Genomic DNA, 15,277 nt, shown 5'->3' with positions numbered 1-15,277 from the left:
AACACATAAATCCTTTGATAAATACCCCCTATGTGTATTAGATGTAAGCTATCAATGTTTTTTTATGCTTTTTATATAACTATTTTTAATTTCAGACAGTATTCCAATGGTTGCCAAATAGGATATACCTACCTACCTATAAAAAGGAAATAGAACATGGGGCTGTAGGATATTCTGCTACAAATCCCCTTGCCATGTACTTGCTGTCTCTTTGGAAATAGAAGTGAGTGAAAGGATCTCTTCTATTTGCTTTTCAACCTTCGAGCCAAGCGTTTGTTTATTAGTTAGCTATCATTGGAATGCTCATTGGTTGGCTATAATGCACATGGGTTGACTATTATAAGCATAATTATTGGTTGACTTTCTTAGTCCTAATAATCAGTTCACGCTATGATGGCCATGTTCATCAGTTCATCATATACTGTATGTTCACTGTATGTCAACCACCAGTTGATTCTTAACATAATTTCAGAAAAAAAAAGATGGAAATTTACTATACCTGTCTTAACCCCTTAACGACAATGGACGTAAATTTACGTCATGGTGCCGTGATACTTAACGCACCATGACGTAGATTTACGCTCCGTATTAGCAGCCAGGGACCCACTGGTGATGGCACACATTAGCGATCTCGCTGATGTCCGCCATTAACCCTGCAGATAGCGTGAAAAATACAGATCACGGCACCTAAAATGGATGATCAGACGCCCGCAGCGCTGCCACGGGGATCCGTTCATCAAGCATCATAAAAAAAAATAAAAAATTAGAAAAATCCCCTCCCCCCCAAATTTTTTTTTAATAAACATATTTGGTATCGTTGTGTGCGTAAATATCTGAGCTATTGCTGCTTTTTATAACATATTCCCAAAAAAATTGTTAAAAAATGTATTAAAAGATGTGGTATCAATAAAAAGTACGGATCACGGCGCAAATAATGAGCCATCATACCACCGCTTATATGAAAATATAACAAAGTTATAGGTCAGCAAAATAGAGGGATTTTAACCCCTTATGGACACAGCGTTTTTCCGTTTTTGCACTTTCGTTTTTTCCTCCTTACCTTTTAAAAATCATAACCCTTTCAATTTTGCACCTAAAAATCCATTTATGTTTTGCACCACCAATTCTACTTTGTAATGACATCAGTCATTTTAACCAAAAATCTACAGCGAAACGGAAAAAAAAATCATTGTGCGACAAAATGGAAGAAAAAAAGCCATTTTGTAAATTTTGGGGACTTCTGTTTCTACGCAGTACATTTTTCATTAAAAATGACACCTTATCTTAATTCTCTAGGTCCGTAGGATTAAAAGGATACCCTACTTATTTAGGTTTGATTTTTTATTACTTCGGAAAAAAATCTTAATTACATGCAGGAAAATGTATATGTTTAAAATTGTCCTATTCTGACCCCTATAACTTTTTATTGTTCCACGTACGGGGCGGTATGAGGGCTCATGTTTTACACCGTGATCTGAAGTTGTTTATTTTTTAACCATTTTTGTTTAGATCAGACTTTTTGATCGCTTGTTATTCATTTTTTCATGATATGACAACGTGACCAAAAATACGCTATTTTGGACTTTGGAAATTTTTGGCGCGTACGCCATTAACGGTGCAGTTTAATTAATGATATATTTTTAAAGTTCGGGCATTTATGCATGCGGCGATACCACATATGTTTATTTTTATTTACACAGTTTTTAGTTTTTTATGGGAAAAGGGGGGTGATTCAAACTTTTATTAGGGAAGGGGTTAAATGATCTTTATTAACACTTTTTTCCACTTTTTTTCACAGTGTTATAGGGGGGTATAACACTGCACACACACTGATCTTTTACACTGCTCACTGCAAAGACATAGCTTTGCATTGATCAGTGTTATCGGTGGATGATTGCTCAAGCCTGGATTTCAGGATTGCAGCAATCAATCGCCGTTCGGTTGCACAGGAGGCAGGTAAGACACCCTCCTACTGCATCCCAGCTGATCAGGACATCGCTATTTTATCGCAATGTCCCGATCAGCCCGACTGAGCTGCCGGGATGCTTTTACTTTCACTTTTAGACACGGCAATCAACTTTGATCGCCGTGTCTAAAGAGTTATTGCCAGACATCTGCCGGAACGGTAGCAGCCGGGACCGTGCGGGTATGATGCGAGCTCAGCCATACATTTATGGTAAAATGAGTGATGTCATTACAAGGGACAACTGGTTGTGCAAAAAACAAGCCCTCATAGTAGTCTGTAGATGAAAATATAAAAGACTTATGATGAGTCCTTAACCTCTTACGAACGCAGCTCATTTTCATCTTAAGGACGCAGCCCTTTTTTGCACATCTGACCACTGTCACTTTAAGCATTAATAACTCTGGAATGCTTTTACCATTCATTCTGATTCCGAGATAGTTTTTTCGTGACATATTCTACTTAATGTTAGTGGTAAATTTTCATCAATACTTGCATCATTTCTTGGTGAAAAATTCCAAAATTTGATGAACATTTAGCTTTTTTTTTTTTTTACTTTGAAACTCTCTGCTTGTAAGGAAAATGGACATCCCAAATAAATTATATATTGATTCACATATACAATATGTCTACTTTATGTTTGCATCATAAAGTTGACATGATTTTACTTTTGGAAGACATCAGAGGTCTTCAAGGTTCAGCAGCAATTTTCCAATTTTTCAAAAAATTTCCAAAATCGGAATTTTTCAAGGACCACTTCAGTTTTGAAGTGGATTTGAAGGGTCTTCATATTAGAAATACACCACAAATTACCAGTTCAGTTTTGAAGTGGACTTCATATTTGAAATACCCCACAAATTACCTCATTATAAAAACTGCACCTCCCCCCCCCCCCAAAGTATTCAAAATGACATTCAGTAAGTGTGTTAACCCTTTAGGTGTTTCACAGGAATAGCAGCAAAGTGAAGGAGAAAATTCTAAATCTTCATTTTTTACACTCGCATGTTCTTGTAGACCCAGTTTTAGAATTTTTACAAAGGGTAAAATGAGAGAAATCACTCTAAAATTTGTAAACCAATTTCTCTTGAGTAAGGAAATACCTCATATGTGTATGTTAAGTGCTCTGTGGGTTACTAGAAGGTTCAGAAGGGAAGGAGCGACAATGGGATTTTGGAGAGTGAGTTTTTCTGAGATAGTTTTTGGGGGGGCATGTCACATTTAGGAAGCCCCTATGGTGCCAGAACAGTAAAAAAAAAAGACACATGGCATACTATTTTGTAAACTACACCCCTCAAGGAATGTAACAAGGGGTCCAGTGAGCCTCAACACCCCACAGGTGTTTGATGACTTTTCATTAAAGTTGGATGTGTAAATGATTCTTTTTTTCACTAAAGTTTCCAAAATGCAGTTTTTACATTTTTACAAGGGATAATAAGAGAAAATGCCCCCATACATTTTTAACCCCATTTCTAGTATGGAAATACCCCATGTGTGCTCCTTCTCTCAGAAGAGAAGGAGCACCATTGAGCTTTTGGAGAGAGAATTTGGTTGGAATAGAAGTGGGGGGCCTTGTGCGTTTACAAAGCCCCCCGTGGTGCCAGAACTATGGACTCCCCCACATGTGACCCCATTTTGAAAACTACACCCCTCACAGAATTGAATAAGGGGGTGCAGTGAGTATTTACACCCCACTGGCGTTTGACAGATCTTTGGAAAAGTGGGCTGTGCAAGTGAAAAATTACATTTTTCATTTTCACGGACCACTGTTCCAAAAATCTGTGGGGCGTAAATGCTCAGTGTACCCCTTGTTACATTACATGAGTGTACCCCTTATTACATTACATTACATGTAGTTTCCAAAATGTGGTCACATGTGGGGGGATCTATTGCTCTGGCACTATGGGGGCTTTGTAAACACACGTGGCCTTCAATTCCGGACACATTTTCTCTCCAAAAGCCCAATGGTGCTCCTTCTCTTCTGAGCATTGTAGTTCGCCCACAGAGCACTTTACATCCACATATGGGGTATTTATACACTCGAAAGAAATAGGGTTACACATTTTGGGGGGCTTTTTCCCCCTATTTTCCCTTGTGAAAATAATTTTTTTTGGGTAACACCAGCATTTTAGTTAAAAACATATATTTTGTTCATTTTCCCATTCAATTTTAATAAAAATTTGTCAAACACCTGTGGGGTGTTAAGGCTCACTATACCCCTTGTTACTTTCCGTGAGGGTTGTAGTTTCCAAAATGGGGTCACACGTGGGTATTTATTTATTTTGCGTTTATGTCAGAACTGCTGTAAAATCAGCCACCCCTGTGCAAATCACCAATTTAGGCCTCAAATGTACATGGCGCGCTCTCACTCCTAAGCCTTGGTGTGCGTCCGCAGAGCATTTTACGCCCACATTTACACATTTTGGGGGTCTTTTTTTCCGTTTACCTCTTGTGAAAATAAAAAGTATTGGGCAACACCAGCATGTTATTGTAAAATGTTTTATTTTTTTACACTTACGGGCTGGTGTAGACCCCAACTTTTCCTTTTCATAAGGGGTAAAAGGAGAAACATGCCCCCAAAATTTGTAATTCAATTTCTCCCAAGCACGGAAATACCCAATATGCGGCCCTAAACTGTTTTCTTGAAATACGACAGGGCTCTGAAGTAAGAGAGCGCCATGCGCATTTGAGGACTAAATTAGGGATTGCATAGAGGTGGACATAGGGGTATTCTAAGCCAGTGATTCCCAATCAGGGTGCCCATAGCTGTTGCTAAACTCCCAGCATGTCTGGACAGTCAGTGGCTGTCTGGAAATGCTGGGAGTTGTTGTTTTGCAACAGCTGGAGGCTCCGTTTTGGAAACACTGCCGTACGATGCGTTTTTCATTTGTATTGGGGGGACAGTGTTAGGGGGTGTATATGTAGTGTTTTAGCCTTTATTTTGTGTAGTGTAGTGTAATGTTTTTAGGGTACATTACAGCGAGTTTCCCGCTAGGAGTTTGCACTGCGGTGGAAAATTTGCCACAGCTCAAACTTGAAGCAGAAAACTCACTGTAAACCTGCCCATGTAAATGTACCCTTGTACATTCACATGGGGGGGGGGGGGACCAGGTTTGCGGCGATCGCCAACATGGACCCCCCTCGGCGATGTGCCGGGATGTCAGCAGACATCTTGGACCGGTCCCCAACCGGTTAGCGGTGGGGACCGGAATTCTCATGGGCGTACCTGTACACCCTATGTTTTTAAGGACTCAGGATTCAGGGCGTATGCATACGCCCTGCATCCTGAAGAGGTTAAGGCCCAAATGGGCTGAGTCCTTAAGGGGTTAAGGTCAAAATGGGCCTGGTCCTTAACCCCTTAAGGACTCAGGGTTTTTCCGTTTTTGCACTTTCGTTTTTTCCTCCTTACCTTTAAAAAATCATAACCCTTTCAATTTTCCACCTAAAAATCCATATTATGGCTTATTTTTTGCGTCGCCAATTCTACTTTGCAGTGACATTAGTCATTTTACCCAAAAATGCACGGCAAAATGAAAAAAAAAATCATTGTGCAACAAAATCGAAAAAAAAAACGCCATTTTGTAACTTTTGGGGGCTTCCGTTTCTACGCAGTGCATATTTCGGTAAAAATTACACCTTATCATTATTCTGTAGGTCCATACGGTTAAAATGATACCCTACTTATATAGGTTTGATTTTGTCGCACTTCTGGAAAAAATCATAACTACATGCAGGAAAATTTATACGTTTAAAAATGTCATCTTCTGACCCCTATAACTTTTTTATTTTTCCACGTACGGGGCAGTATGAGGACTAATTTTTTGCGCCGTGATCTGAAGTTTTTATTGGTATGATTTTTGTTTTGATCTGACTTTTTGATCACTTTTTATTCATTTTTTAATGTTATAAAAAGTTACCAAAATACGCTTTTTTGGAATTTGGAATTTTTTTGCGCGTACGCCATTGGCCGTACGGCTTAATTAATGATATATTTTTATAGTTCGGACATTTACGATACCACATATGCGATACCACATATGTTTATTTTTTTTTACACTGTTTTATTTTTCTTATGGGAAAAGGGGGGTGATTCAAACTTTTATTAGGGAAGGGGTTAAATGACCTTTATTAACACTTTTAAAAAAAATTTTTTTGCAGTGTTATAGGTCCCATAGGGACCTATAACACTGCACACACTGATCTCTCATCCTGATCACAGGTGTGTATTAACACACCTGTGATCAGCATTATCGACGCTTGACTGCTCCTGCCTGGATCTCAGACACGGAGCAGTCATTCGTCGATCGGACACCGAGGAGGCAGGTAAGAGCCCTCCCGGTGTCCGATCAGCTGTTCGGGACGCCGCGATTTCACCGCAGCGGTCCCGAACAGCCCGACTGAGCAGCCGGGATACTTTCAGTTTCACTTAAGAAGCGGCGGTCAGCTTTGACCGCCGCTTCTAAAGGGTTAATACCGCACATCGCCGCGATCGGCGATGTGTGGTATTAGCCGCGGGTCCCGGCCGTTGATTAGCGCCGGGACCCACGCGATATGATGCGGGATCGCGGCGCGATCCCGCTTCATATCGCGGGAGCCGGCGCAGGACGTAAATATACGTCCTGCGTCGTTAAGGGGTTAAGTGAACTTCCACCAGTGTACTCTCGCACTGGATTTATCAAATAGTGCACACAAATAACACCCAAATAACATGAATGATATAAGACAAGAGACACAGTGTGAATCTATGATTTTATTAACATAATTATAGCTGAATTATATTATGTAAAACAAAAATAGAGAAACACAGCCGCACATCCACCATTTGTATTTTGATCTAATTGCTTCTCAGCATAATTTAAAAAACTAACAGGTTGTTATTATACATTTTGATCAAAAAGTACAAGCCCACTCACCACGTCAAGGCCACCTTGTCAGAGTTGGTCCTAACCTAACACTGGTGTAGTGCCGGGCGGCGACCACCGTCTCCGCGACACCAAGCCCATAGAGGGAATGACCCAGTGGCCAGGCAGCCCCACAGCTACCCGAACAAGCCCCCGACTCCCAGCCACACCACCCCACAGACAAATCATCACAGCAACAATGGCCGCCACATAGCACCCCACCAGTGTGATCCCCTGAATTATATTATGCACTTGCCTAATATTGAGTAGGCACCCCCTTGTACCACTAAAACAGCTCTGCTCCATTGAAGTATGGACTTAGCAAGACTTTTCAAGGTTGCCTGTGGTATCTGGCACCAACTCCTATAGATTGTGTAAGTAGGGTCCCTATGGATTGAACCTATTTTTCCAACATATCAAACAAATATATGATAGGGAATTTGGAAGGCAACACCTCTCCATGTAGCTCAAACCATTCCTCGACTACTATTTTAGTATGACAGAGGGACATACCTTGTTTAAAGAGACCACTGCCATGAGAGAATGCCAATGGCATGTACTTGTTAAGCAATGTTTAGAGAGGAAGTATGTGTCAAGGTAACATCCATATACATTCCAGGACAAAAAAAAAAAAATACAGAGCATCGCACTGTCCCCTCTAGCTTGGCTTTATACCAAAGAGCATCCTCATACCTGAATGCAGAAGTGATGAGCGGCAGGGGCCATATTCGAATTTGCTAAAAAAAATTTGGACAAATATTTGTCCTATTTTCGTGAAATTTGCATATTCGCTATGTTCGTTACTTTTTTTCATGCGAAAATTCGTAATTAAATTTGCATAATGCGCATGCACAATTATATCTTTCACCTAAAAGAAGGGAGGGATCAGTGTCCAGTCTGGGAGTGCCGATATTCGCATAAATATTCGCATACATATTTTCATAAATTAGCATAAAAAAACAATATTTGTCATTATTAGTGTTGCTCGCGAATGTTCGCAATGCAAATTTTATTCACGAATATCGCATATTTGCGAATATTCGCGAATATAGCACTACATATTCGTAATTATGAATATTCTTTTTTTTTTTCACAGTACACATCACAGTGATCATCCCTCTCTTCTTTCAGCTTATGTGGTGTAAAGAAGGCTCTAATACTACTGTGTGAGACTGGCGTGCGAATTTTCGCATATGCGAAAATTAGCATATGCAAATTTTCGCATATGCGAAAATCAGCATATGCAGATTGTCGCAAATGCTAATTGCGGCATATGCACATTTTTGTATATGCTAATTTTCGCATATGCGAATTTTCACATATGCGAAAATAAAACGTGAATTTTACGAATATGCGAATTTAGCGAATATATGACAAATATTCGTCCATATATTCGCGAAAAATCGCAAATTCGAATATCGCCTATGCCGCTCATCACTAGTCATTATGAATATATATCACTATATTCTAAATATTGCTGATATTCCCGGTAAAATTAGCATTTCGAATATTTGTGCTCAACACTAGAATGCAGGTAGGAGACACATATGCAAGCAGATGTCTACATGTTGTAAAAAAAAAAAGACCCTTCTCCCATTGCTCCAGTCTAGTTTTGATGCTCATCTACTCCATGTAGGCACTTTGTTTTTGTTTTTTTTTCCAGAAATTTGTGCCACATTATGTGGGATTAGACCAGGCAGGATAGTCTTTGCTTTTCACATGTGTTAATGAGCATTGGGCATCTATGACCCCGTTGTCTGTTCACATCAATTTAGAAAACTGTTCACGTGCTTCCTAAATAACCTTAAATCTAATTTGGTTAGGGAGTCCAATTTCTCATGAAGCCAATTCAGCACAATAACAAGACATGCTACAAGAGCATAAAGACAGCATATATATCTTGTTATAGTGTCATCAAATGATGTTGTTGTGAAAAGCTGGTAATCTCACACTATAAAGCTCAGGATGTATTGAGTTTAGAGATGAAGAGACTTTATATCTGTATATCCTATCTCTTGACAGGTGACACCTGGTACTGACTTATATTTCATATAAATAAAATGAATAAAAAGATATCTTTTTTTTTAGCAGCATTCGTAAGGTTTTTTTTTATGAGAACAATTAGTCTGTTGGTCAGGAACGAGGGACAACATTTATCTGGTATGAACAAGGCCTTGAAGCATTAGTGTTAGGCTCTGGTTTTATTCTCAGATTCTTTCTGTCTATGGTGGGCTCCAAGGTAAATTTTTGAAGTATAGTAGTTAGAAAGAGGAAGAGCTCCATGCGAGCCAGGCCTTCTCCCATACACATACGTTTCCCTAAGGAGATAGAAAAAGTATACACAAAAATAATAAGTCAAGCTTAAATAACTAAACAAGTGTAAAAAAATAAAAAATTTTAACTAACAAAGTTAGTTTTAACTAAGAGTGTAAAAAATATATATATTTAAAAAAAAATCACCCCCTTTTCCCATTTATGAAATAAAATAAAAAGTTTGATATTACCATGTGCTAAATCACCCAAACTATTAAAATACAACCACCAGAATTTCAGATTTTTTTCTCACATCACATGTAATGAAAAGTGTTTATTTTTTTATTTTTTTCAAAGAAGAATATAACAAAAACAAAATAACTTGGGTATTGTAATTGTACTGACTTGGGTTATCAAGATAACATACTAGTTTACCCTCAAAGTGAACAACATATAAACAACCACCCTCCCACAATTTCAGATTCAGTGTAATTCTAGTCTCTTTGTGGCAAAACACAGGCACAAGAATTCAATTTTAAAGGAGTATTCCAGGGGACTTTGTTTTAAAACTTAAAGAGTACTTGCCACCAAATAAAACTTTTAACCCCTTAAGGACTGAGCATTTTTCCACCTTACCTTTTAAAAATCATAAATAACCCTTAAAATTTTGCACCTAAAAATCCATATGATGGCTTTTAATGACATCAGTTATTTTACCCAAAATTCTACGCCAAAACGGAAAAAAAATCATTGTACAAGAAAATTGAAGAAGAAACACCATTTTGTAAATTTTGGGGGCTTCCGATTCTACGCAGTACATTTTTCGGTAAACATGACACTTTGGGGGAGATTTAACAAAGGATTTGGACTGTTTTTTCCTGTCTAAAATTGTCACACAGAAAGTCGCAGTCTAAATATGTGCGACTTTTTCACAACCTTTGCTTTAGAGGATTTTTAGAACATGACGCATTCTAGTCTATTTTAGACAGGAAAATGCATTGGTGCTGAATTTATGAAAAGCAACTTTTCGGCGACAAGTGGCATCGGCTGAAAGTACGCCGAAATGTCAGACCATGCTGGAGCAGGTTTAAATACAGTCTAAAGTATAGATCCCGAAGTCTGTGTGCAGAATTTATCAAGAGCCGTGCGACTTTTGATAAATTAAGCGCACAACAGACCAGCCAAACGCAGCTTTGATAAATATCCCCCTTTATCTTTATTCTGTAGGTCGATACGGTTAAAATGATACCCTACTTATATAGGTTGGATATTGTCGTACTTCTAGAAAAAATCATAACTACATGCAGAAAAATTTATACATTTAAAATTGTCCTCTTCTGACCCCTATAACTTTTTTATTTTTTCCGTGTACGGGGCTTTATGAGGGCTCATTGTTTTGATCGGACTTTTTGATCGCTTTTTATTCATATTTTTATGGTATAAAAAGTGACCAAAAAGAAATAAACTTTTTTTTTTTTTTTTTTTACACTTTTAGTCCCCTTAGGGGACTTTTAGGAGGAATCAATTGATTCCTCATACAGATCATTGTGGTTCCATAAAACCATATTGATCTGTGTGCTCTGCGCTCAATTGATAAAGCCTGGTCCTGCCAGGCTTTATCATGCTCAGCGCAGGAGCCGGCACTACAGGAGAGGCAAGTCCTCAGGCTACCTCAGAAATGGATCGTCCCCCCGCAATCGCGCTGCGGGGAGGGGGCGATCCACCTCACTGGACCACCTGGGACGGGATAAAGCGTCGATCTAAAGGGTTAATAGCCAGCCACGGCGATCAACGCATGTCGGCTATTGACGCTGGTCCCCAGCTACAGGAATCATTTGGGGGCCGGACGGTATGATGCGGGCTCAAGTTGGGAGCCCGCGCCATACCCTGTTAACGGCACATGGACGAGGTTCATGGTCATTAACAGGTTAATATAATGTTCCTTTTGTAATTGGCAGACACTTTACCATTCACTTACTTTTAAAATGATCAACATAAATATGTTTGAAATGTAATGTAAAAAAAACGGCCACTAGGTGGCTTTGTTCTGTTCCCTGCTACAATTAATTCGGTCTCATCCGAATGAGATCGGTCTCCTCCCAGCCTGGCAGGAGTCCGAACTCAGGAAGTGTTTCTCGGCACAGAGCTTGATTAACAGCTGCGCAGAAAGTGAAAGATCCACAGATTATCACAGAAAGCTGAAGGAGAGCCTCACTGATAACAACACAGACTGAAACATGCACAGAGCCTGAGGTCTTCTATTCATCAAAATGCTGCAACAATGTGAGGGCAGAAGTTGTCCCCCAGCAGACTTCAGTGATGCCAGGCCTGCTGGGAAATGCCCATTTTCTCCTGCTGGGAAATTGCACTATGCGAGCAAGAAGAAAGGTATGATACACAGCTTTTTAAAGCGCTGAAATTTTTTTAAGGGCAGAAGGGGTGTTAGGAGTACTTAGGGAACATAGCCTGAAGTAGCTGAGGCAAGTTTATTTGGTGACTGGTACTTTTTAACTGGTACCAGAAAATTATACAGATTTGTAAATTACTTCTGTTTAAAAATCTTAATCTTTCTAGTATATATTAGTTGGTGTATGTTCCAGAGGAAGTTGTGTAGTTCTTTCCAGTCTGACCACAGTGCTCTCTACTGCCACCTCTGTCTGAGTGAAGAATTTGCGGGCAGTTCTCTGAGCAGAGCACAAGCAATTGCTGGCTCGCTACACCCGGAAGACGGGTGTAGCGAGGCTTCTGTGGCGCATAGAGATGCTCTCACCTCCGCCCACCGGCTCTTACGTCCTAGCGACATGACAGTAGAAGAATTTTCTTAATGAAGCCGGGGGCTGGCCGGGGAGTGAAGATAGATACGCTGGGGCACATTAGGAATAAATCGATTTATAAGCATAGCTATGCACAGAAGCCACATAATTCCAGGGAGTAACCACTTATTTTACAGCTGTTCACCTGAACTATAACCCACTCGTGTGCCAACTCTTCGCTTATTGTAGCCATAATGTGTGGACAACACATAGTTCACCTAAATGACCTGTGATTGGATGCAGTTGCAGCGGTCACATGTTTCGTCAACACAATATCACTGAAACCGTGTTAAGTACAGATCAACAAAGTACTATAAAAGCATTGTCACAAGTGTAGTATGGGATTAGTAAGGTGACAATAAGTATTTTTGTACGATTAATATCATTATCTTTCATAAAATGTATAGGATGGAAATCCCCCTGAACCCAAAAAGTTATTACAAGACATGTTTACCTCTGCAAATGTATTGTGTGATCTTTTTTCTTATTCTCCCTGAAAGAGGCTTTAGGTATGCAGAGCATTTACATACAGCTAGTGACTTTATCTTCCCTTTAAAGTGGTACTCTGCTCCTAGACATGTTATCCCGCAGCTGGGACCACAATCTCTGTGCAGCACCTGACATTCCCCCCTCCAATAGACAAGCATTGAGGGGGCGTGGTGTGACCTCACGAGGTGACATCACGGCCCCCTCTCAAAGCGTTCAGAACAAAATGTTCCGGGGTTATCCAGGAAGAGAAAAACCGTGCTAATTTCCTCCAAATGCAGTGCCACGTCTGTCCCCAGGCTGTGAGTGGTATTACAACTTGGATACATTCACTTCAAAGGAACTGAGCTGCAATACTAAACACAAACTGGGGACAGAAGTGCCACTGTTTTTGGAAGAAATCACCTGTTTTTCTAATACTTAGAGTGTACCTGTCATCAACAAAAACTTTTGATAATACCATTATATACAGTATATATTTGTAATATACATTGCATAAAAGATTTGTATATTTTTGGGTGAAAAAATGCTGTCCCTGTTGCTATTGCCTGTGTGTCTTTACCAGGAGTCCAAATACAGGAAGTGAGGGCAGGGCAAGCAGGGATCTGTGCAGACTCCTGGCTATTCAATCATCCTCTGTGTGAGCCGGGAGCGTATCATAGAGCCTCAGTGCGCAGAGCCCTGCTTGTCCTCAGTGTAGAGAGCCCAGCTTGTCCTCAGTGTACAGAGCCCTGCTTGTCCTCAGTGCACAGAGCCCTGCTTGTCCTCAGTGTACAGAGCCCTGCTTGTCTTCAGTGTACAGAGCCCTGCTTGTCCTCAGTGTACAGTGCCCTGCTTGTCCTCAGTGTACAGAGCCCTGCTTGTCCTCAGTGTACAGAGCCCTGCTTGTCCTCAGTGCACAGAGCACTGCTTGTCCTCAGTACACAGAGCCCTGCTTGTCCTCAGTGCACAGAGCACTGCTTGTCCTTAGTGCACAGAGCCCTGCTTGTCCTCAGTGTACAGAGCCCTGCTTGTCCTCACTGTATAGAGCCCTGATGGTCCTCAGTGTACAGAGCCCTGCTTATCCTCAGTGTACAGAGCCCTGCTTGTCCTCAGTGTACACAGCCCTGCTTGTCCTCGGTGTACAGAGCCCTGCTTGTCCTCGGTGTAAAGAGCCCTGCTTGTCATTAGTGCTCAGAGCCCTGCTTGTCCTCAGTGTACAGAGCCCTGTTTGTCTTCAGAGTACAGAGCTCTGCTTGTCCTCAGTGTACAGAGTCCTGATTGTCCTCAGTGTACAGAGCCCTGCTTGTCCTCAGCGTACAGAGCCCTGCTTGTCCTCAGTGTACAGAGCCCCGCTTGTCCTCAGTGTACAGAACCCTGCATGTCCTCAGTGTACAGAGCCCTGCTTGTCCCCAGTGCACAGAGCACTGCTTGTCCCCAGTGCACAGAGTCCTGCTTGTCCCCAGTACACAGAGCCCTGCTTGTCCTCAGTGCACAGAGCACTGCTTGTCCTTAATGTACAGAGCACTGCTTGTCCTTAATGTACAGAGCCCTGCTTGTCCTCAGTGTATAGAGCTCTGCTTGCCCTCAGTGTATGGAGCCCGGCTTGTCCTCAGTGCTCAGAGCCCTGCTTGTCCTCAATGTACAGAGCCCTGCTTGTTCTCAGTGTACAGAGCCTTGCTTGCCCTCAGTGTACACAGCCCTGCTTGTCCTCAGTGTACAGAGCCCTGCTTGTCCTCAGTGTACAGATCCTTGCTTGCCCTCAGTGTACAGAGCCCTGCTTGCCCTCAGTGTACAGAGCCCTGCTTTTCCTCAGTGTACACAGCCCTGCTTGTCCTCAGTGTACACAGCCCTGCCTGTCCTCAGTGTACACAGCCCTGCTTGTCCTCAGTGTACAGAGCCCTGATTGTCCTCAGTGTACAGAGCCTTGCTTGCCCTCAGTGTAAAGAACCCTGCTTTTCCTCAGTGTACACAGCCCTGCTTGTCCTCAGTGTACACAGCCCTGCTTGTCCTCAGTGTACAGAGAGCCCTGCTTGTCCTCAGTGTACAGAGCCCTGATGGTCCTCAGTGTCCAGAGCCCTTGTTGTCCTCAGTGTACAGAGCCTTGCTTGTCCTCAGTGTACAGAGCCTTGGTTGCCCTCAGTGTACAGAGCCCTGCTTATCCTCAGTGTACAGAGCCCTGCTTGTCCTCAGTGTACACAGCCCTGCTTGTCCTCGGTGTACAGAGCCCTGCTTGTCCTCGGTGTAAAGAGCCCTGCTTGTCATTAGTGCTCAGAGCCCTGCTTGTCCTCAGTGTACAGAGCCCTGCTTGTCTTCAGAGTACAGAGCTCTGCTTGTCCTCAGTGTACAGAGTCCTGATTGTCCTCAGTGTACAGAGCCCTGCTTGTCCTCAGCGTACGGAGCCCTGCTTGTCCTCAGTGTACAGAGCCCCGCTTGTCCTCAGTGTACAGAACCCTGCATGTCCTCAGTGTACAGAGCCCTGCTTGTCCCCAGTGCACAGAGCACTGCTTGTCCCCAGTGCACAGAGTCCTGCTTGTCCCCAGTACACAGAGCCCTGCTTGTCCTCAGTGCACAGAGCACTGCTTGTCCTTAATGTACAGAGCACTGCTTGTCCTTAATGTACAGAGCCCTGCTTGTCCTCAGTGTATAGAGCTCTGCTTGCCCTCAGTGTATGGAGCCCGGCTTGTCCTCAGTGCTCAGAGCCCTGCTTGTCCTCAATGTACAGAGCCCTGCTTGTTCTCAGTGTACAGAGCCTTGCTTGCCCTCAGTGTACACAGCCCTGCTTGTCCTCAGTGTACAGAGCCCTGCTTGTCCTCAGTGTACAGATCCTTGCTTGCCCTCAGTGTACAGAGCCCTGCTTGCCCTCAGTGTACAGAGCCCTGCTT

At 41.9% G+C, this 15,277-nt stretch overlaps 1 protein-coding gene across 2 annotated transcripts in view; it reads right to left on the bottom strand.

The window, feature by feature from the left end:
* Positions 1-8,994: 8,994 nt before the first annotated feature.
* The window catches only part of LOC130290749 (cytochrome P450 2C8-like), a 30,049-nt gene continuing 23,766 nt past the window's right edge, over positions 8,995-15,277 (bottom strand). For both annotated transcript variants that reach the window (XM_056538793.1, XM_056538792.1), the window contains one exon: positions 8,995-9,179. In XM_056538793.1, coding sequence (XP_056394768.1) covers positions 8,995-9,179 — 185 coding nt within the window. The remainder of the gene's footprint in view (positions 9,180-15,277) is intronic.

This window comes from Hyla sarda, chromosome 9 (genome assembly GCF_029499605.1).
Source record: "Hyla sarda isolate aHylSar1 chromosome 9, aHylSar1.hap1, whole genome shotgun sequence".
Lineage (NCBI taxonomy): Eukaryota > Metazoa > Chordata > Amphibia > Anura > Hylidae > Hyla > Hyla sarda.
The sequence above is the reverse complement of the archived record's forward strand: the minus strand, read 5'-3'. Positions and strand labels throughout refer to the sequence as shown.